Source organism: Diceros bicornis, chromosome 8 (assembly GCF_020826845.1).
Source record: "Diceros bicornis minor isolate mBicDic1 chromosome 8, mDicBic1.mat.cur, whole genome shotgun sequence".
NCBI lineage: Eukaryota > Metazoa > Chordata > Mammalia > Perissodactyla > Rhinocerotidae > Diceros > Diceros bicornis.
This window is the reverse complement of record NC_080747.1, coordinates 21,781,009-21,805,235: the sequence shown is the minus strand read 5'-3', so window position 1 is coordinate 21,805,235 and position 24,227 is coordinate 21,781,009. Positions and strand designations below refer to the sequence as shown.

Below are 24,227 nucleotides of genomic sequence, written 5' to 3'. Positions count from 1 at the left end.
ATAGAAAGCAGACTGTGATGAGACATAACAAGGTAATTATACAGCCCCATATGCCTGGGACAGTCTTCACTGACACCTGTTGTCCTAATGTAATTATTAATAGCACCCTCTTTCATTCTCAAAAGTATTCTAGTTTGGAAGATGAATTATATGGTCACCCTATCTATAAGAACAACAATATATGGCAGAGTTAATGTTACAGTAAAGGTACAACTTTACTTAATTTGTGAAATGGAAATAAATAGGTTCTGCACCCACTTGAACTCAGAGATCTTTTAGAAGATGAGACAATATGAGAAGTGTGCTAAACTCTCAAAAAAAATACATTACATAAATGCAGTGCCATGCTGTGACCCTGAAAATGCCCAGGAAAGGAGGGGGAGGAGAGAGCAGGACTGGCAGTACAGGCAGGCTGGATCCTAAGGAGCACAGATGCAGGTCCTGATTCACACTCCTAATCCTCTGCCCCCTTCTAGTCTGTAACAGGATTTAATATGAAACTCTTGTTAAGGTAAATTAAAAATTAATGGACCAGGAATAGGAAACTTTTTTTAATGAAAATATATAATTACCAGGTGGTCTAAGGAAAGTGGAAATAATCTGGAGGAAGGGGCTAAAAGATTTACTAGTTGAAGCAGGGGCTGCCCGGAGAGAGGCAAAAGGTACTGGGTTGAATGTTTCAAGGCCATAAAATGATTTCAGAAGTTTTTAGCTCTTTATAGATAGATTTCATAATATAGACCATTCATTCCCTGTTTATAAACTGTTTGCATTTAAGAATGTTTATTTGCCATGTGACACCCATCTTTCCACAGAAACTGTTATGGTGTTTAAGTTCCTACTTAGTTCAGCACAAAAGCCTATTTAATCCATATGTAACTGAACTATACATAGTACTAATGGTACTTCTCAAATGACTTGTGACTAAGGAAGCATCAGGAAGAGGGAAACTACTATAATAAATCAGTTTGAGAGGAAGAGAGGCAAGATAGTCTGGATGGTAAGAAATGGTAGGATAAGACAAAGTCTTCTGGTTTCTATGGTTTGCTTTGAGGGACAAGAAGATATATGATTAGAAACACTGGGAGAATTAGTTCTTATCAAGTATTATAAACAGAAAGATAACAACAGCAGTTGGTAAACAAATTGGAAAAGCAAGAGACAGAGGAGGCAGTCCAGTGATTAGGTGCTACAATCGTCAAGGCAAGATAGAACAGCCTGGGTACTCAACTAAATAAACGCTGAGGCAGGGTAAAAACTACAGAACTTAAGAAATATTCTAGGGCCAGCCCCGTGGCTTAGCAGTTAAGTGTGCGCGCTCCGCTACTGGCAGCCCTGGTTCGGATCCTGGGCGTGCACCAAGGCATCACTTCTCCAGCCATACTGAGGCCGCGTCCCACATACAGCAACTAGCAGGATGTGCAACTACGACATACAACTATCTCCTGGGGCTTTGGGGGAAAAAAAACAAGGAGGAGGATTGGCAATAGATGTTAGCTCAGAGCCAGTCTCCCTCAGCAAAAAGAGGAGGATTAGCACGGATGTTAGCTCAGGGCTGATCTTCCTCACAAAAAAAAAAAAAAAAAGAAAAGAAATATTCTAGGTACAACTATAAAACAATGAGATTTTCTTAAGATCTATCTCAATAATTTATACAATGGTTCTTAACCATTCTAGGCTACAAAACCATCTTGCTTTAACAAAAAAAGCAAAGAGTCCTCTCCCCAGAAAAATATACACACAATCCCACTTTATAGTAACTGCATGTCCATGACTTCCTGTAGAAAATAGTAAGACACTTTTAAGGTAGGACTTGGCCAAAGCGAAATCACAAAATACAGGGTCAGGAAACAATGTCTTTTGCAAGACCATCACAGTAGCCAAACAGAAATACCATGCCTGCGATTATAAAAACTGCTGTAAAAGTACAGTGTAAAAACAACTATAAGATTTATTAAAATACAAAGCAGACATCAGAATCGCCCAAGGACTTGTTAAAATACAGATTTCTGGGTCCCACCCCCAAGTTCCTGATTCAGTAGGGCTTAGATGGGGCCCGAGAAGTTGCATTTCTAACAAGTAGATGCTTGTTCGGGGAGCATATTTTGATTTATTCCTTAGAGCAATCTTTCAAAACTACATCAACTCCTTTTTCATTCACTTCTCTCCCTTGAGGCCCAAAGATCTGGCTGCAGCGATCCACTGTGTCATATGGGTTCATCACCTCTCCTTCCTCATTCTGTAGGCTAAACACAAAGTAGAAAAGTGCCCCAACCTTTTTTCTACCTTGCTTCCAAAACATGCACATAGCCTCCATATTATTTTGAATAGGTCAAACTGAAGTTAAAACATGTGAACAGAGAAGAGGTAAGCAAAATGACAAACAGGTATTTCGTGCTTAACAGATTTTAGTGCATTGAAGAATACCAAAATACCTTGAGCATATATCCCAAGAGGACTTCCTCCTAGGTAAGACAAGGGTGTTTCTTCCACAGACTCCTATTTAAAGGTATTCAAAATCATTACTTCTCTTCCAGGATCTCTACAGATCAATAATTTAAATTTAAAAATTAACAGAATTTGCAGCTAAAATAAAAAGTCATGGGGCAAATTTACAGAAAAGTATTTTTCAAAGGAAATAAAATATAGATTTTAATGTCTTCTCTTATCAAAATGACATCTAAATTTTCTGCCTCAGTCATTCCCTGACTTTTTTCCTAAATTAATATAAATGAATGAGCTTTACTCCATTCTTACAAAACCATTTCTTACAGGTATCAGAGCTAATTTCAATCATGAAAAGCAGAGTGGTCACCATAACAATATGAGTAACTGATGTGTTATATAGATAAGAGCCCCATATACAGTGAACAATGGAAAGCAGAGAAAAATAAATATTAACATTAGCAGTATCTCTGGAACTTGCCTTCTTGAAAAATTCTCACAGTTTCCTGTTTTTATAAAAATGAAATGAAGTCTATGTGACTTATAACAGACCTTGCTTTACAATTCATTAGTGCAGTAGTCTCCAAATTCTGTTGCCCAGACCCCACAGGAATGTACAATCTAATCCACTTGAGAAGGAGAAAATGTTAGAACTTCCATTGATATTTAATTTTTCTTATTTTTAATTTATATTTTTGTGAACATTTTAAAAAGAGAACAATATACTAGTATGTATGTATATACATTAAATATGTAATACATACATATATACACATGCACTACTTATATACAGCTATTTATTTATAAATTGTAGCCAGGAGGGCATAAGGATAGAGATTAATGATAAGCATTAACAGAGAAAAGCAACACACACTAGGAATCAAGAAATGGATTCAGTCTGGCTTCAAAACCCCAGTTCTATTACTTATAAGCTGGTGACCATGGGCATATTGCCTAACCTCCCCAAGCCTGTTTCCTTAGTTGCAAATAAGATAATAATATTATATTTTTAGCTCATAGGATTGCTATGAGGAGTTCATACCATAGTGCATGCCAAGTGCTTATAGCATGGAATAAATAGTAAATGCTCAATAAATGTTTTCTGTTATTTTAGTATATAAAACCATAAATGTAAGTTTGAGAAGTCCTATAAGTAACAAAACTAAATTAATCCACCATTTCCCAATTTTGGCCATCTCACCCTTTTTTTTCTATAGATTACCTATTAACATTCTCTGCTACTCTAATTGTATGCTTATTGCTATTATTTTCCAGAAAGAATTAAAGTCTGTTTTTATGGCATCAAGTTATTAACTAATTGAACTATGAAAACTTCAGTATACATGAAAATACCTCAATAATTATAATTTAACAGACAGAAAGAATTCTTTAACACCTGCTCTCTTCACCTTACCTGCTTGTCCTCTCAGGGTAATGCCAAGTGATCCTTCAGTCAAATAACCTGTACTGGTACATTTGTGCATGTAATTATAGACACAAAGCATTACTCAACATATCATGCTTTAAAATTCTAGACATATCCTATTACAAAGATAAACATGAAAAGTCTTACTGTGGTTCACTTCCAAAATGAAGCCTTTTGAAGGAAGTTACATAACTTCAATGTTTTTATACTTTATAATTCTGTGGCTTGAGAATTTCCCATCAAATATGTCTAGCATATTTGTTAGCATAGTTACCAAAGTACAGAAACAAACCATGGTAAGCAGCCTCTAAAATGGCTTCCATGATCCCCACATCCTCGGATTCATGCCCTTGTCTAACTGCATCCCCTTGAGTATCAGCTGGACCTAGCGACTCATTTCGAACAAACAGAATATGGCAAAAAAGTGATGGGACGTCACTTCTAAGATGAGGTTACAAAAAGAATCTGACTTCCATGTTGTTGGCTCTTGCACTCTCTCTCAGAATTCCCTCTGCCTCACTCAGAGGGAAGCCCTCTGCCATGTTATGAGTACTCTATGGAGAGAGCTATGTGGCAGGGAACTGACATCTCCCACCAACAACCAGTGAGGACCTCACGGGGGCCAACAGCCACATGAGTAGGCTTTGAAGTGTATCTTCCCCAAATCAGGCCTTCAGATAACTAATACAGCTGATGTCTTAATACAGCCTTGTGAGAAAGACCTAGAGCCAGAAGACCCAGCTAAGCTGCACCTGGATTTCTGACCCACAGAAACCATGAGATGATGTTTATTGCTGTAAACCACTATATTTGGGGGAAATTTTGTTACATGGCAACAGATAACTAATACATAAGTTAAAATTTTAACTTAGAAAATGTCATTAAAGAACACATGCAGTTATTCCTTGAGAAACAGTAATCCACACAACTCAAAACTCACTGATCCTATTTTAAAATGTATTTTCTACTATTTTCTAAGCCCACTTGTGCCTATTTTTGTAAGTGATTCTCCTTGTTTCAGACACAGACACATCTGTGTTGTTAACTAAGTTTTCTGAGAGGTGCATAGACAAATGATGACAAAGGTGTTTTTCAGGCAGAATAGCTAATGAAGAAAAACTGAAATACCAGGTACAACCAGGTTTTCCATATAAGTTGGTCCTAAAGTTGATTACATATATCAAACCAACTGATAAGAACAAAAACTCTAAAACTATCTATTCCAAATGACATCCATGAAAGGGAAGAATGGATAAAAGGGGAAAAAAATTAGAAAAAGGGAGGGGCCAGCCCCGTGGCTTAGCGGTTAAGTGTGCGCGCTCTGCTACTGGCGGCCCAGGTTCGGATCCCGGGTGCGCACCAGTGCACCGCTTGTCCAGCCATGCTGAGGCAGCGTCCCACATAAGCAACTAGAACAATGTGCGACTATGACATACAACTATCTACTGGGGCTTTGAGGAGGGGGAAAAAAAAAAAAAAGGGAAAAAAAGGAGGAGGATTGGCAATAGATGTTAGCTCAGAGCCGGTCTTCCTCAGCAAAAAGAGGAGGATTGACATGCATGTTAGCTCAGGGCTGATCTTCCTCACAAAAAAAAAAAAAAAGAGAGAGAAAGAATTCTTAAAAATTTAAAAGGAAAAAAGGGAAAAGTAAAAACAGAAAAAGTTCATACACATTAGAAACTATAATAAATTTTTCAGTCACTAAGTAGGCAATACAATGTGAATTCTCATTGCTTCCTATTGCTGTGCTCAAGGCACTGAGCATTTCATTTCTTTCATTTAAATTATTTGTTGATCAAGTACCTACACTTTCCAAAATATCTTCAATATTGACAGAACATGCAAACTTAACTGTAATCAAGAACTCAATCTAAACAGGTCACAGTTCCAGCATATATTGACATCCAATCTTTTTGATTTCAGGCCAAAAGACAATGAAAGCAAAAGCTCTACATCCTGTTCCTATCTGAAACACCCCAAGACCTCCAATTTCAGTTTTAGAATAGCTCTGGAAAATTGCCAGATATTTATTCTCTTACTTGTCCAAGTACTGCATACACTACACTTTTAAGTGTTACCTTTTTAATGAGGCCTGCCATGACCACCCTATTTAAAATTACAGCCACCCATCATCTACTATCCTGATTCCCCTTTCCCTGCTTATCTAGTTTTTTGTTTAGTCTGCCTTCCCACAAGCCCCAACAGAATGTTAGCTTAAGGGCTTGAAGATGTATACGAGATTTTGTCTGTTTTGTTCCTGATATTTTTCAAGATCTATTTGAGTATCTGGCATACGACAGACCCTCAAATATTAGCTCAATATTAAATGAATGAATAAACTAGAAGTGGAAATGCTTTCTCATACAAACAAAAAAAATACAAAAACAGAAGGCACTAAAGAGAAAAAAATTAAGTTTTCAATCAGCATTTTCAAATGCTAAGTATTTTTCTAAACTTTCTTTGAAAAGCAACATTTCAGGGCCGGCCCGGTGGCACAAGTGGCTAAGTGCGTGCTGCGAAGGCCCAGGGTTCGCTGGTTTGGATCCCTGGCACGCACCAAGGCACCACTTGGCAGGCCATGCTGTGGCGGCATCCCATATAAAGTGGAGGAAGATGGGCACAGATGTTAGCCCAGGGCCAGTCTTCCTCAGCAAAAGAAGAGGAGGGTTGGCGGATGTTAGCGCAGGGCTGACAGTCCTCACAAAAAAAAAAAAAGCAACATTTCAAACCAAAAATCAAAACAAGAAATTAAGTATTTTAAGTTTTTGACTAAAGTCTCCTATTAAAATTGTGAAGTTTCCTAATGACGGCTGCAAGAGGCCCATAATAGTATTACCATTGACTTCTTTAAAAAAGAGACACTTCAATAAGAAATACAAATCAAGATGTTGCTACAATAGCCCACATTTATCCTCAGTTTCACTTTCAACGGTTTCAGTCACCCATTGTCAACCACAGACATTGTCTGCTCTTGACATCCAACCATCGACATGGTCATGACTCCATGATCCTCCTTCTGACATAGATCAGAAGGTCAACAGCTGCCTAACACTACATTATTCACTTCACTTCATCTCATCACATAAGCACTGTATCATCTCATATCATCACCAGAAAGGTAAGTTCAGTACAATAAGATATTTTGAGAAAGAGAGCACATTCACATAACTTTTATTACAGTATATTGTTATAATTGTTCTATTTTATTATTAGTTATTGTTGTCAATCTCTTACTGTGCCCAATTGATACATTAAACTTTATCACATGTATATAAATAGGAAAAAACATGGTATATATACGGTTCAGTACTATCCGCAGTTTCAGGCATCCACAGGGGGTCCTGGAATGTATTCCCCACAAATAAGGGGAGACTATGGTATACTGAACTGAAGGCACCAAACTAGTCCAAGAACTGCAGAATTGATAACTCATTCCTTAAAGCCTACAACACACCATAGTCTCTAGATCAATGCTGTCCAATAGAAACAAACTGTGATCTACATATGTGATTTTAAATTTTCTAGAAGTCACATTAAAAAGTAAAAAGAAACAAGTGAAATTAATTTTATATTCTATTTCATGTAACCCAGTGTGTCCATAATATTATCATTTTCAACTTGTAATGAATATTTTAAAATTTAGAGGGGCCAGCCCCATGGCTTAGCGGTTGAGTGCTCGCGCTCCGCTACTGGCGGCCCGGGTTCGGATCCCGGGCGTGCACCAACGCACTGCTTCTCCGGCCATGCTGAGGCCCTGTCCCACATGCAGCAACTAGAGGGATGTGCAACTATGACATACGGCTATCTGCTGGGGCTTTGGGGTAAAAAAGAGAGGATTGGCAATAGATGTTAGCTCAGAGCCAGTCTTCCTCAGCAAAGAGTAAGATTAGCATGGATGTTAGCTCAGGACTGATCTTCCTCACAAAAAAATAAATAAATAAAAAATTTAGATATTTTACATTATTTTTCTCATATAAACTTTCAAGATTTGAAGTGCATTTTACAACGATAACACACCTCAATTTTGAATGCTCAACAGCCACACGCGGCTAGTAGCTACCTTACTGGACAGTGGATTTCTAGATTCTTTTAGGTACTAATAAAATATAGAGCTGTACTGTATCTGCTTTTAAATATTAATATTAGAATGCAGAGAGAAAGAGATCATCTGTTTTGTTTGTGTGTGAGAAAGATCAGCCCTGGGCTAATATCCATGCCAATCCTCCTCTTTTTGCTGAGGAAGACTGGCCCTGAGCTAACATCCAAGCCGACTTCCTCCACTTTATATGGGACGCCACCACAGCATGGCCTGACAAGCTGTGCGTCGGTGCGTGCCCGGGATCCAAACCCAGGCTGCCAGCAGCAGAGCATGTGCACTTAACCGCTACGCCACAGGGCTGGCCCCAGATCATCTGTTTCTAAACGTTCAAGTTCATCTATCCTACTGATAGAATTCTAAGTTCTTTTAACATAAGTCTTACTTTTTAACACAAAGTTTTTAGTCCTAACTTTTATTACAAAATGTTTGGAATTCCACTGCAATTTAAAAGACTCAGTAAGAATTCTACTGAAGTATAAACTAGACAGCCATGTACGCTTACTTTGTTTGGCACAGTGATAATATTTCACACGTTTGAGCATTTAATATCTGATGATGAGGCAAAAAAGATTAAAATAACTTTTAATTCTAGGAACTATTATGCAATCAAATACATTCAAATAGGCTGTCAAATATCTACATGAGCTTAATTAATACCTCTCTGTCTATATATACCCAATTTTACCAGATCTTTCCTTTGAAGGTATTTTTAATGATTAAGAAAATGTAAATTTTTGCTATTTTTTTCAGATTCAAATATTTTTGTAGTTGTGGTATCATAACAACTATATTTGGTCTTTGTCCCTGGTTCCTGGTACAGAGCTCTTAAAACTCTTGGCATTTCCTAAGTGATAGGGATGTCTTTTGCCCCTTTAGATCACACCTGAGTTCATGATAATGAGATGACTTAGGATGGGGCCCCTAGATCACCTCAGGGTGAGGCTGGTCACCAGAAAGACCAATCGATTACAGGGTTGGAACTTGCAGTCCCATCTACCCAATCTTTAGGGAAATTGAGCTCTATAAAAACTTTTGAACTTCAAGATTCGGAGAGCTTCCACACTGATGGACGTATCGAGGTGCTGGGAGGGTGGCATGCCCAGAGAGGGCATGGAAGCTCTGTGTCCCTCCTACCATACCTTGTCCTATACCTCGTTTCCATTTGGCTGTTCTAAGTTATATTCTTCATAATAAACCAGTAAACCTAAGTAAAGTGTTTTCCCGAGTTCTGGGAGCCATTCCAGCAAATTATCAAACCTGAGGAGGGAGTCATGGGAATCCCAGATTTACAGCCAGTTGGTCAGAAGTATGCATGACCTGAGACTTGTGACTGGCCATCTAAAGTGGGGGCAGTCTTGTGGCATTGTGTCAGAACTGAACTGAGTTGTTGGAAACTCAGTTGGTGTCGGAGAATTGAAGAACTGGTTGGAGTCAGAAAACACCCCAGAGTAGTAATATTTATAACTTGATGTATTAATAACAAAAGTGATTTTTAATACAAAGAATTTAGCCTTATTCTAGGCCCAAAATTAATCAATCTCAATAAGTTAACCTGTAATTTCTGAAATGTGGCTATCTAAAACTATTCCACTTTAAAAAGTGAAAATGGGGGCCGGGCCCGTGGCATAGTGGTGAAGTGCGCGCGCTCCGCTGCTGGAGGCCCAGGTTCAGATCCTGGGCGAGCACCAACACACTGCTTGTCAGGCCATGCTGTGGTGGCGTCCCACATAAAGTGGAGGAAGATTGGCACAGATGTTAGCTCAGGGCCAGTCTTCCTCAGCAAAAAGAGGAGGATTGGCATGGATGTTAGCTCAGGGCTGATCGTCCTCACAAAAAAAAAAAAAGTGAAACCGTACACCATCTTTTCAAATATTTTATAATAATACTAAAACTCTCAAAATTAATCATATATGCTCTCCCAGTCCCACTTCTCCCTCCCCGCAAAATAATCTCTCAGTATTAATATGTTTCCTAACCTAAAACAATGCTAAGCAATGATTAAGTCCTCAAGTAATAACAAAATCAAAGGAAAACTTAGACCATCAGTGTAATAACTTAAAATTACATCCTTTCAGCACAGCACCACAAGGTTTAATGTTAAAAGTTATCTCCAATTTAATTACTAGACACAATTAGGAAACTGCACAGGGCATTCATCTACTAAACACAATACACTCAGAGGTGACATGGAATTTGATAAAACTGTCATACTGTAAATGACTAAAAAAAGTACAACAATCATTTTACGAAATCTATTTAGCCTAGAGAATAGTTTTCTCTGCAAAGAGTATCAAATATGCGAACATAAATTCTGTTTACTCCATAATTTATGCTCGCATATTTGACATTCAAATTCTTAAGCAACTATATTGGCAACTAAATAAACCACTTAGACAATCTTGGGAGGATTAGAAAGAACAATTCATCACTAATAATCCAGAGTATTGTTACTAAAAAGTAATCTTACAGCTTGTTTTAATGTGTGTGTGTATTTGTATTAGGAGAGAGAGAAGGAATGCTGATAATGATGTTGAGAGAATGAATTACTCAATATAATAAAATGACCCAGAATAAACGACAACTACTTTATGTTATTTTCTGGTAACAGTAAAACTCTTAATAATCCATCAATTTCATTTCACTCCATTTTATGACCCACCGAATATATTTACATACTTCAAAAACTTTTTAAGTTGGAAACAATGTAAAATAGATTATCCCGTCATCTGTGGTTCTAAAAACAAATGAAATAAATTGGACTATTTAGAACTGAAAGCCATGATTACGGTATTAATGGAACTGAGCTCTAACCAAAACGATTTACCCACAATGACAAGAGACTATCTCAGTAAGCAGTAACCAGTTGATGCTGGGACATTAAATATAAGACTAATGAGTTAACACTTGATCTAATAAGCAATAAGAAATCATTATTAAGCTTCTTAGCTAGAGAAAATACTCTCAACGTGATAAGCATGATGGATTAGAGAGGAAAACTTTAGAGGTAATAATCTAGGAACAAGATAAATACCCAGATTAAAATACAGCAAGTAAATAACTAAAACAGATAAGTGAGAAATGAAGAAAAAGGAATAAATTTTAAGAACACAAGGTTTTAGGGGCGAGCCCAGTGGCGCAAGCAGTTAAGTGTGCGCGCTCTGCTACGGCGGCCCAGGGTTTGCAGGTTCGGATCCCAGGCGCGCACCAACGCACCGCTTGTCAAGTCATGCTGTGGCGGCATCCCTCATAAAGGAGAGGAAGATGGGCACAGATGTTAGCTCAGGGCCAATCTTCCTCAGCAAAAAAAAAACAAGAGGAGGATTGGCATTGGAGGTTAGCTCAGGGCTGATCTTCCTCACAAAAGAATAAATAACACAAGGTTTTATTTACAGCAGGGACTGGCAAACTACAGCCCACTGTCTGTTTTTGCAAATACAGTTTTACTGGAACACAGCCATGCCCATTAGTTCATGTATCGTCTATGGCTGCTTGGCATTACAATGCGAAAGTGGAGTAGTTACAACAGAGACCACATGGCCCACAAAATCTGAAGTATTTACTAACTGGCCTGTACTAGTTTCCTAGGGATGCTATAACAAAGTACCACAAACTGGATGGCTTAAAGCACCAGAAATTTATTCTCTCACAGTTCTGAAGGCTCTAAGTCTGAAATCAAGGTGTCAGCAGGTTCATGCTCTCTCTAAGGTTCTAGGGGACAATCTGTTCCATGCCTTTCTCTTAGCTTCTGGTGTCACTAGCAATCCTTGTCATTCCTTGACTTGGTAGCTACATAACTCCAATCTCTGCCTCCACTGTCATATGATCATTTTCTCCCCTGTGTCTGTGTCTCCACATGGTATTCTCCTCTCTTACAATGACACCAGTCACACTGGATTACTGCTGGCCCACGCTCCTCCAGTATAGCCTCATCTTAACTAATTACAGCTGAAATAACCCTCTTTCCACATAAGGTCACATTTTGAGGTATTGGGGGTTAGGACTTCAAAATATGGTTTTTGGGGGGACACATTTCAACCCAAAACTTGGCCCTTTATAGAAAAAGTCTGCCAACTCCTGATTTAGAAGAACAAGAATTGAGGAGAAGTAGGTCCAGAAGTGCCATTGAACAGTGAGGGATTTCAAAGAGGAGAGCTGGGATTTTGTTTTAGACAAACTAAGTTGAAAGCAAAAGTAAGAGTCTTCAACAGATGTCAGGCAAAAAGCAATACAAGTGGGTCAGGAATCTGGACTGGTTTCAAGATGGAGGAATCAGGAGTAACCTAAAAAGGGATGAGCATTCTCAAGGTAAATGTTTCATACCCCGCAGGTCAAGAATTGATCTTGACAAAATGTTACCGTTAGATAACAATGTGATTAGAGGATGTGACTGTTATATAACATTAGATAATAATGTAATTTAGTATCATATAAACTAAAAGAGAAGCATCTCAACAGTGACAAATACAACAAAGATGCTGAAGAGGCCTGAAAAAATGACTAGGGCATTTGGTTAGAATGAGACCACAGCCAAATAAAGAAAACAACTTCCATGGAGAAACTAAAAGGGACATCAGAAAGGGAGAAGACGAGAACGCTTAAAAAATAAAACACTATTTATTTGTACAGTGAGTATAGCAGATTAATACATTGGTGACCCCCAATAAACCACATCTCCTGGTATTCACACCCTTGTATAATCCTCTCCCACACCGATTCTGAGTTTAGCCAAATACCTTGCTTTAAGCCAATTTGATACTAACAGGCATTGGCAAACAGAGGCATGACAAGCACTTTCACATAGGAACTTGTTTTCCTGGAGCACTGCCACCTGGAAGCCAGCTGCCATGCCATAAGGAAGCTTGAGCTAGACTCCTGAATGATGAGCGGCCACATGGAGAGACTCTGAAGGATAAGAGGTCATCTTAGATATTCCAGCCCCAGCAGAGCTCCCAACTGATACAACTGCCATAGTGACCTCGGCCCACACCTAAGGGAACAGAAAAAGTGCCCGGCTGAGCCCAGTTAACCCGGAGACTCAGCAGAAATAATAAACTGTGGTCGTTTTAAGCCACTAAATTTTTTGGTGGAAAGCACCAATAGATAACTGATACAGTCAGAATAGGATATATGTTCGAGAAATCCAAGAACATGAGACTGAGAATTCTTATAAAACTGAGAAGACTTGTATACACACGAGAAAAAAGAAAAAAGGAAAACCATGTAAATACAAAGAGTAAAATTAAAATGTAAAGAGAAAAACTGAAGACATTGAAGATGAAGGAGCTGAGTCATATGAGGAATAACGGGAAAATTTAAGACGAAAAACTTGGTCATTCTGTTTTAAGAGACTACAAGGGAAAAAGTTTTTCCACCTACTTCATCACTTTCATCTACTTCAATTCCACCATCTTTGTCATCATCCATTTGTTTATGAATTGTTTGAAGAGCTTCCAGACTAAATCTATCTTCTTCTGTGAAGCATGGTGGACTCAGTGACATGCAGGGATCTGAAATAGAACAAAGGGCAATTATTAACTTGCCATACCAAAACACAGGCTACAGCTAAGGGAATGTAATTTGAAAGAAAACCAACAAATTAAACTTCAGACTAAGTCAAACTAAGAGGCTTTAAAAAGTGTAGCAGAGTACTCTTCACATCAAAAGTATAATATACGAACACAACTGACTAAAACTAAACAATTGAATATAATTGATATTAGGCAACTACAACCAGGAGTTCCACCGGTACTAACTTCAGGTTGTCTACATTCCTCCACATCTGTAACCATTTTCTTCTTATCCAACTCATTATATTTATTAATTATTCCTCCCAAAAAACAGATAACTCCTTTCTTTAAAAAAAAACACCTAAAAATCACAGAATACAAGGTGTAATTTTTGTATAATTCAGTTTAATTAAAATGTAAGTCCTACGGAAATCACAAAGAATACAAGAAAAGGAAATGTAGAATATTCACATGATCCTTAGGAACTTATTTTTTTTCATTTTTCTATTTAAGAGAATCCAAGAGTCCACTCATATGACTTTTTTAAATACATAACTTCTTAGATTCAACAAGGAAAATCCAACAGAAAAAGGCTGAATTTTTTAAAATCTTGTTCCTCATGTTTTCCTTAATATACATTTATTGATTAAACCTCTTCCTACGGAAAATGTGTGACTCCTCACAGTCAGGTTGTCAAAAACTAACAATTCAGAGATAATGTGGGGTTTTTTTTTTGGTTTTTTTTTAATTTTTTATTTATTTATTTTTCCCCCAAAGCCCCAGTAGATAGTTGTATGTCATAGTTGCACATCCTTCTAGTTGCTGTATGTGGGATGCGGCCTCAGCATGGCCGGAGAAGCGGTGCGTCGGTGCGAGCCCGGGATCCGAACCCGGGCCGCCAGCATGGGAGCGCACGCACTTAACCGCTAAGCCACGGGCCCGGTCCCAATGTGGGGTTTTTAATGACTTAAAATCAGATTAATAAAAATCACCTCCTGTTGACTCTACTAGTAAACAGCCTATGTACCAAAATGGAAAAGTACTGCAAAACTTCACTCATCCAATCTGGCTGACTGGTGGATTGACAAATTCCAGGAACTTACTTCTACTATTCTACCAGGTCACTAAAATAATATCTTTTTAAAATGTCATCAGATCAATATGTATTTCTAGAAATAGTATGGCCTTAAAACTTAAAATGGTTATTAGCATAATAGAAGAATTAGCCAAAGTTTGATTATCTCCTCAACAATCTAGTTTATCATTCTGGCCCTGTAATGAATTAATTGACTGTGGACAAATCACTTGTCCTTGTGTCTTAGTTACCCCACCTCTAAAATAAAGTGGGTAGACTAGATGCTTACTAAGCTCTATTGCAGCTATAATGGCCTAAGAATATCTAAATCTGTGCTTAGGGAAAAAAGTTGCAAGAAAAGAAGCCAGTGCTGGAGACCATAAATACTAATAACTTTATGTTCTAAAAAACAATGCAAACCTATATTACCTACTTGTTCCAGTTATAGCCCATCTGGGTGATTTAACATTTTTACTAGTTTTGATTCGAAATCTAATTTTAATTTCTTTAGTCTTGGAAGAGAAGAAAACAGAAGAGAAAGGAAACTATAAAAAGGGAAAATGGCAATTATAAGTTATGTGACGTGTGTGTATATATAAATATTTAAAACTCTGATCAAGATTTGCTAAAATCTAAGAACTTATAGGTATAACGGTCCATTGTGATCCCTAATTCCCACAACAACCAGAAGCTTGATATGGCTGTGACTTCTAATTCATTTGTAATTATTCTGAATGGATGCACAGTAAAAGATAAGCTCTCAGGTATCATAACACATGGCGTAAAGAAGATCTGTATACAATGTGTTATTGCCTCCAGCAGACCTATTTTTTTAACACATATTTTATTTTGCTAATAAACATGAAGTGAATGCGCTATTACAACTAGTATATAAGGAAAGGGTCAGCATCCCTCACTCTGATTAAATAGACTATTGTCAAACTCTCTAAGAGAAGAAATCAACAGTGAGGGCTGTAGAAACCTTATGAAGCTTTAAGAGAAAATTAGGAAGTATACATGATCTGAAAAAAATGCATATAAAAATAAAATGGGTAATTTTTTACTTAAATTAACTTATTTAATAAACACAACTTATTTAATAAAACACTATCTTTCAAGGTCTACTTCAGGATGTAACTTGTGCACAAAGTATTTCATAAATACTCTCCTTGTAACTATTTCCTTCTCTGAACACCATTCCATCCATTCAACAAAAATCTACTGAGCACCTCCCACGTGTCATGCATTGGAAATACCACAGTGAACAAAAGACATAAAAACTCCTCATAAAACTTACATTCTAGTAGGGGAGATGAGCATAACAAAATAAATAAGTAAAAGGTATAGCATGTTAGTAGTGGTAAGTACTAGGGAGAAAAATAAAGAGCAGATATGTAATGCCAAGGGATTTGAAATTTCTGATTATATCTTTATTCTCAAATCATTCTACCTAAATCCTCACTTAATGATGTACTTGCTTAGTCTCCAATTGCTTTATGAGTCATTTTGCTCATAAAACTAAGCTTATGAACAAGGCAGAGACCATGTTCTTCCATTTCTCACATGTTCACATAATACTCAGGACTTAGCTGGGCACATTTTGGGCCTCTGATAAATTCTGTTACTTCATACATTAACTAAATCACCAAGTTCTGCGCGTCTATACTGTGCAAATCAGTGACAGGCATTAGGAATTAAACAGATAATAGTATTCTGTACTCAAAAAAGCACACAGTCTAGTGAGAAAGCAAGCATGTGGACTACTACAATATATTTGCTTAGCTACCACTGAGAACATTAGCTGTAGGGTGTTATGAGAGCATGAAGGAAGGGTAACCAAACCAGACTAAGAAAGAAAAGTCAGAAATTTTCTAGATGTAACCCTGGGGAGTTTTAAACAGCCTGTAGTTGACCTTGGGAAGGACAGAAAAGCATACCTGGAAAAAAGAAACATCATGTGTTCAGCAGCATGAAAAGAACATGGAACATTCAGAGAAATATATCAATTGTTTAATATGTTTGGAGTACAGAGAATATGTGGAAAAAAGACAAGAGATCAGATAGGAGATTGGTAAAAAGGGGCCACATCTCTAAAAGCAGTTTTCCATACTAAGGAATTTGGATTTTTATCCTAAAAACTATGAGGACCCCATAAGGGATTTCAAGGAGAAGACTAATACAATCAGATTCATTATAGAAACATCAGTGCAAAATAGACAGGATGCAGGCAAGACTGGGAGGCACAGCAGTGCTTACAGAAGTGCTACCGCAACCCGCAACCCGGGCTGCCCTCAACAGTTCATGCCTCCAAGGAATGGAGGAGGCAAATGACGAAGACTGCTCTAGGGTTTGGTGTTTTGCCAAATTGGAGCAGCAAAAGGAAAGGAAAGAAAAGAGTTGAGGATATGGCAAGAGTGATCCATTTCTCCACATAAAATTTTATTTACTTTTGGTACAATGTCTTAAGGCCTAGAATCTAACTTAGAACACAGCTGTGGATTCTGAACTCCATTACCTGTTCTAAAGTCTTTTTCATTTCTTTCTCACTTGTTTCCTTTCTAGGTTAATTCAGCACAAGTGATCATTCTAACTCAAATTAGCTGACCTACATTTCTCTTAAAAATACACAAACTGGGAGCCGGCCCATGGCTTAGCGGTTAAGTGCGCGGGCTCAGCTACTGGCGGCCCGGCTTCGGATCCAGGCGCGCACCGATGCACTGCTTGTCTGGCCACGCTGAGGCGGCGTCCCACATACAGCAACTAGAGCGATGTGCAACTACGACGTACAACTATCTACTGGGGCTTTGGGGAGAAAAGGGGAAAAAAAAAAACAAAAAAAGGAGGAGGATTGGCAATAGATGTTAGCTCAGGGCCTGTCTTCCTCAGCAAAAAAAGAGGAGGATTAGCATGGATGTTAGCTCAGGGCTGATCTTTCTCAAAAAAAAAAAATGCCTAAAAAAAAAAAAAAAACACAAACTGTTACAAAAGATCCGTGCATATAATGAACCAGGTATAATGGTTTCAAAGACAACTGCTAAAATATCAAAATCATTCTCCTTTGCCAATATCTCCTAGACATCAACTGTACCTACCCAAAATGCACCAGTGCACATCATGTACTCCATAGCCAGAACATGTTTCTCATCTAAACAGATTCACTCATTCATTTAAACATGCTATGGAATGCCTGTAATATGCCAGGCCCTGTGTGTGGTGCTAGGCACCCAGTGTGACCAACTAAGACAAATTTCCTCCCGTCAGTGCCCTCACCTTGTATTAAATGCAACATGGTGTGACATATCTTTTTAGCATTATACACTGAGCATTCCTTTTTTTTCTCTGGATCAAGACTAGCACTTTCCACTACGGAAAAAGGAATCAGCTGAACAGAATAAGCCTTAACCAAAGTCAGCAATCAACACCATTGTTAAATTCCACTTTGTTTTCCTCTACTCAAAGCCAAATAAATGCTCAGTCTGATTCTGCAGAAATAAAGTTAAATGAATTAAAATGATTTCACCTAAGAAAAAACATCTACTACATTCTAGAAACCAATGTTATTTTATGTACATAATTTAATCCCTACAACCCTGTGTGGGGCATGTATTATCTCCATTCTTCAGATGAGAAAATGAGACTCATGAGTAACTTGCTTCAAGATCCCATCCCTAGAAATGACAGAGCTGGGATTCAAACCAAGTCTTCAAGACTCCAGTCCATGTTTAAGTGTCAGTATGATGAACATAAATGGGTCAGTGTCAGAGAATAATAAAGTATTGCTCTTGTAGATACTGCTAGGAGCTGGCTGAGGAGCTGATAGCACCAAGAAGCATCAATTGGTCCCACAGAAGGGGATCACTAGAACTTCATAAATGATATTCATAATCTAGAATACATACCAATACTTCCTACATTACTTTTCCTTTTGATAACAACGTATCTTCACTTCAATTCACACTCCCCTTGAACAAATCTTATTAATAAGCATATTATTACCACAGTGCCTAATGTATTTGTTGAATGGTTTAAATATCTACAAATATTAGAAGCCAAATAAATGAACTTCTGAATACAAGTTATTTATCTAGCAAATAAATAAATGCCAGACTTCAGGTTAGAAGCCAAGTATACAAAAGGTAAAAACAAATAAACTTAAATATGGAAGGTACAATGACAGACATGTAATATATATATAATGGTGGCAAACTAGGGAGTAGTCCTGTCTACATGAATGGCAAGAAAAGTTTCAAGGAGGAAGTGATATTACATTGATTCTTGCAAGATGGGCAAGTGTTCTCTAGGAAGACACGTAGAACATAAGCTGCTAAGAGTCATTATACTAACAAAATAATAATGACAATAACTATTACGGAGTGTCTATTATATATCATATAAATATACACATAAATTAAATATCATACATTTCACTTTGCCTATAAAGTAGGCATTATTATTCCCATTTGATTAGATAATTAAGAGAAAAGACTGACAGTATCAGTGAGGGCCACACTATGGAGTGATCATTCTAAAGTGATAAAAAAAAGGAGAAAAATATTAATAAATTACTCATTGAAAGCCCCTACTTGCAGTTTCCCCTGCCTACACGGTTGTTTCTCCCAAGTACACCCCTGGTTGGGTAACTCCTTTCATTCCAACTCAAACGTTTCTCCTCAAAGGCCATCTCATTTCCCGACCTAAAAAAGCCTTCTCCTTTACTCTTTCTCTACTTGCTATATTCTTCTTCACAGCACTTTATCACAATGCTCTATATTATGTATTTATTTATTTGCTTACTGTCCAACTCCCCCACTATAAGGCAATCATGAGATCACAGGCTTTGTTTTGATCATTTTTCTTCCTCCAGTGCCTAGAACAGCATCTGACATGTAGTAGGTGCTCAACAAATATTTGTTTACTTAATTACTTACCTAATTAGTTTTTCAATATATATGTTTGGAAGAGAAAATTTTTCAAGAAATTACTTGGCTGACTGAAAAACTAAGATGTAGAAAATGACAACAAAACTCACCTCTTTATGGCACTAAAGTTAAATCTAAGTTAGTAGAAATCTAATAACATTACCCCTCTGATTAAAACTATTCAGTGGTCCCCCAGAGCCTAAAGTATAAAGTCTATTTATTCATTGTCAAATATTACTGTTTAAATATTTATTGAACAAAATACATAACATATGCAAAAATAATCAAGGGGAACTCGAAAATATTTAAGATGGTCCTCCTCAAGGCTCTTATCTCTAGCAGTAAAGATAAAACTTCATGAGGACAAGGACTAAGTGTATTTTATAGATTACTATATATTATTACTGTTATTATATTATAATATATGTATATTATTACTACATATTACTATACCTAATAATTATGCTTGACTTTTACATGCAAGCAATTGCATTTTTGGTGGCATTAAGAAAGATAAATTGGATTTTAATAAGTAAGGTTAGAAAAGGGAAAACAAGAACAAACTCAAACAGGAAATAAGATGAGCTCTGGGACCCACAAAGAGTAGTTCAGCTAGCAGACTGGTTCTCAGTGGAGAGAGCTACTTAGTGCTCCTCCCTTCTCCCTCCTGCTCACCTCTCCTCCTGCTGCTGCTACTGGCATTCAGTAAGCACGGGGAGGGGAAGGATAAGTACCTACATTAAGTAACTACAATGCACAGGCCAGTCGCACACAACAACAAATTGTTCTCTGCTGTGGGAACAGTGCTCCCCAAAGGGAAGAAGAAAACACTAGCAAGTGATGGGTAAAGGAGCAGTAGGATGTGAATGTGGAAAGATAGCCTGGAGCTATCAGTCAGTGAAGGACAAGGAACTTCAGAAAGAGGAGTTTAAAAGAAGCCACTGGTTTTTAAGTAGGATTGTGACATGATGACAAAGGTAACAGAGAAATTACCACTTATATTTCGTATAGTGTTTGCAAGTTCAAAAAATGCTTTCCCATATAGTCAGTTCTATTTTAGTTTAGAGAAGAAACTATAGCCTTAGATTACATGCTTGTTACCAACGAATGCCTATTTCAACAGTCCAGGCAGAAAGTAACAGAATACGAACTACAATCACAGCAGTGAGGATAGAAAGAAAAGGTCATACTGAAGTGACAACTTAATATAGGGAGAGAAAGGAGACCAATATGACTGACATTCCAGGTCTAAAAGTCCCGGTAATACAAAGTTACATTTCCCTTCTACAGTGACTAAGCCAGACCAAAACATAGAGTTACAAAATGTGTCAAATGTGATTCCATTAAGCCTTCACTAGACGAATACTTAGGCCATATTCTATATTTTATCATCCCAGTCAACTGATACATGTAGGGAATACAGTTCAGAAACCTAAAAAAATAAGAGCTTAAGAAATAAATGAAGCTGAAAAGTAAATCCAGTCTATAACAGCTAGTTTCCCTCCTATAATACCTTTAAGGTCAGCAAATTTCAAGCCGAAAAGAACTAAGAAGGGGAGCCAGCCGACTCTTAAGCACGAACCACTGACCGTAGCCCATTAACAATGTGCAACATCATATACTGCCAGAACCTGGCTTACCATACTGGCAACTATTTATAAGTCTCATGATTAGGATTTTCTTAATTACTACCACTGAGGGAAATTTTTTATTTTTTTTTAATTTTTTATTTATTTTTTTTTTGAGGAAGATTGGCCCTGAGCTAACATCTGTTGCCAATCTTCCTCCTTTTTTCCTTTTTTCTCCCCAAAGCCACAGTAGATAGCTATACATCATAGTTGTACATCCTTCTAGTTGCTCTATATGGGACGCCGCCTCAGCATGGCTTGATGAGGGGTGAGTAGGTCCACACCCAGGATCCGAACCGGCGAACCCTGGGCCACCAAAGCGGAGCCCCCGAACTTAACCACTACACCACTGGGCCGGCCCTGAAATTTTTTAAACAAATATTGTTTGTATTTAGTACTTCCATTAATAGTTTAAGCATTTATCAAATGAAATACTTCAATCTGAATATTTTGAGAGTAAATTTTCTCTAAAATATTCAGAGATAATTCTTTGGTGTCATTTTTCAATAAACCAACAATACGATTCAAACTCAAAAAGAAAGTGAATAATGTCTTCCTTCTCTTCTGATATCCTCTTTAGGGCAGAGTCTGTCTTATTCCCCTTATACTCCCAGTGTCTAGCATACCACCAACACTTAGCATACAGTAGGATTAAAGGATGTTTCTCAAAAAATCTAATAAATAAATAATAAAAGCTGCTGCGTACGTTTTTAGAGAGAAGTGAGTTTCAACCAACTACCTATTATATTATCGGGTATACAGCAGATATTCAAAATACACTAACATTTATTAAGAGCACATTACATGCCAGAACAACAAATGAGAAAGTTGTAATTGGTATACAAATGCTATACCAGGATGCTATAAAATGCAGGTGGAGGACTCTAGAATCTAATATTTACTCAGACTTTTGAAAAGTTCAAGAGTTAGGGGAGACAGACCTTATCAACAGAGGACTGAGAAACCACTGCAGGCGTATCTAATTATGGCTTAAGTGTTATCTGAACAGAAAATAAAGGGCCTTTACTTTGAAACCACTTCTGACCCATGACTGCCTCCTGGAGCTCTGAATCTCAAATCACTGACTTTGTGTAAAAAGTATCTATTAATTGTCTGGACCCTTGTAAAAAGAAAGAAGGTTTCCCTAATCGTGGGCTAAAAATTTCCCTAAAAAACTGTTAAGTTCAACTATACCTTCCAAGTGGTTTAAATATACTATCTGATACAAACTCAGTTACTTAGATCCCTTCCCACTTTCCAGGGACATTTTTCAACTTACTATCTTCTGATTATTTCACTCCCACTTATTCTCCCACCCACACAAAGCATCTTGTCCTTGCCGCCTCAAAAAGTTCCTGCTCATCTTCTCAAAGAGCCTCCCTAAAGATAGGAGATAGAAGGTAATGCCTCTGCCTCAAAACCATCTTATGCAATTTATTTACCAACACACTCCCCTATCCAAAAAATATCTACACTTATCTTCATGGTTAACCAATATGTTCCTTCGATGTATATAAATAAGTGAGCAGGAGTATTTACACAGCTGTATTTATCTCTATATTCATTGACAGCTGCCTAATTTTTTCCATTGTGTTTTATACTATAAGCTCCTGGAAAGCAAATCTGTTTATAACATTGTTGCATCTGTCATATGTGGGAAAATACTATTGACTAGGTGCAAAAAAAAAAAAAAAGGAAGCAGGTGCATGCATACACTTTAATTTACTGACTCTTGGTTTCCCAGGATGCTATAAAAAATTTAATGAAAAATATTTTAAACAAAAGAGAACGATTTGGGTGCACACAAACAGAGGATCACAGAAGCAATTCCCAACTCCTCTCCAAAGATCTTATTGACATACACAACCAAAAGCAACATGACCAAAATTGGGAATCAGGATTTCAAGAAGCCCAGTCTCTTTCAAGACAATATCACATGCCACTAACATTTTGATTAACAACACTATGTGCACAAAGCAGTACAAAAGCTTTGCTTATTTTTATTTATTTTGTGTTGTTTTGGAGGGAAGAATATAATTCAAAGTTACAAGCAGAACACTGTGAATGTACTTAATACCACTGAATTGTACACTTAAAAATGGTTAAAATGCTAAGTTTTACATTATGTATATTTTACCTCAACAAAAAATTTTTTAAAAAAGCTACAACCAAAACACAAGCTGTAGTGAACAAAGATCATTAACACTATCCTACCTATATCAACACTTGGGAAATAGAAAGTTGCTGTTACTGCCAGGCATTGATCCAAAAGCATGACAGTTTCACTTTTCTCTCAGTGCAAGAACTTAACAACAATCACGTAAACTAAAATTAGTATCCCAATTTTTTTTTACAGATGAGAAAGGCTGAGCAATCCATAGTGGGAAAAAGGAACTTTCAATTCATTCTCATCCTGCCACTTATTGTATAACCTCAGGAAAGTTACTTAACTTCTTTGCCTTAACTTCTTCATCTGTAGAATGGGAATAATAGCAACCTTGCAAGGTGGTTGTTAGAATTAAATGAGATATCTATATATAAAATACCTAACACAGTGTGTGGCACGTATTTGGAACTCAATAAACAACACTCAACAGATAGCTCTTACTATTATCTAGAAAGGTAAGTTGCCCATAGGAATTAGCTAATAAATGGCACAGTAGGAAGTCAATGCGAAGTCTCCTGCAATCTAAGTCTAGTCTTCCAATTATATTACTATTACCTTAACAGATATGAAAAATATCATTTTTTTAATTAAACTTAACTCTAAATATCTTTTGGCTGAATCCAAAAGCAAATACACCGTAAAATACAAAAAGAAAAGACAAAGAAGGAATAAAGTATTATTTATTGGATAACTATTATATACCAGGTGCTTTACTTGGTTATCTAATTTAACTTCTCTCAACCTGTCATGTTGGGATCATACTGCTTCTTCTCATGATCAATAAAATAAGATTTCATGGGTAAAGTAATTTACCCAAGGTCAAACAGCTGCTTAAACCTATTCTTGAAATTCAACCCAGGTCAGTCCAAATCTAATGAACTTTATTTTTCCTTACATCCCACAATCTGTCAAAACAAAAAGACTTCTTAGTTTTAAAAACACCCAAAAAGAATATCCTGAA

General features: G+C 37.2%; 1 protein-coding gene across 3 annotated transcripts in view; it reads right to left on the bottom strand.

Annotated features, from left to right (window-relative positions):
• The window catches only part of STIM2 (stromal interaction molecule 2), a 147,723-nt gene that overhangs the window by 79,996 nt on the left and 43,500 nt on the right, over nucleotides 1-24,227 (bottom strand). For 2 of the 3 annotated variants that reach the window (XM_058546849.1, XM_058546850.1), the window contains exon 2: nucleotides 13,347-13,477. In XM_058546849.1, the coding sequence (XP_058402832.1) occupies nucleotides 13,347-13,477 (131 nt within the window). Of the gene's footprint in view, nucleotides 1-13,346; nucleotides 13,478-24,079; nucleotides 24,140-24,227 lie in introns of those variants that run through there. The other variant, XM_058546852.1, reaches the window with a different exon arrangement.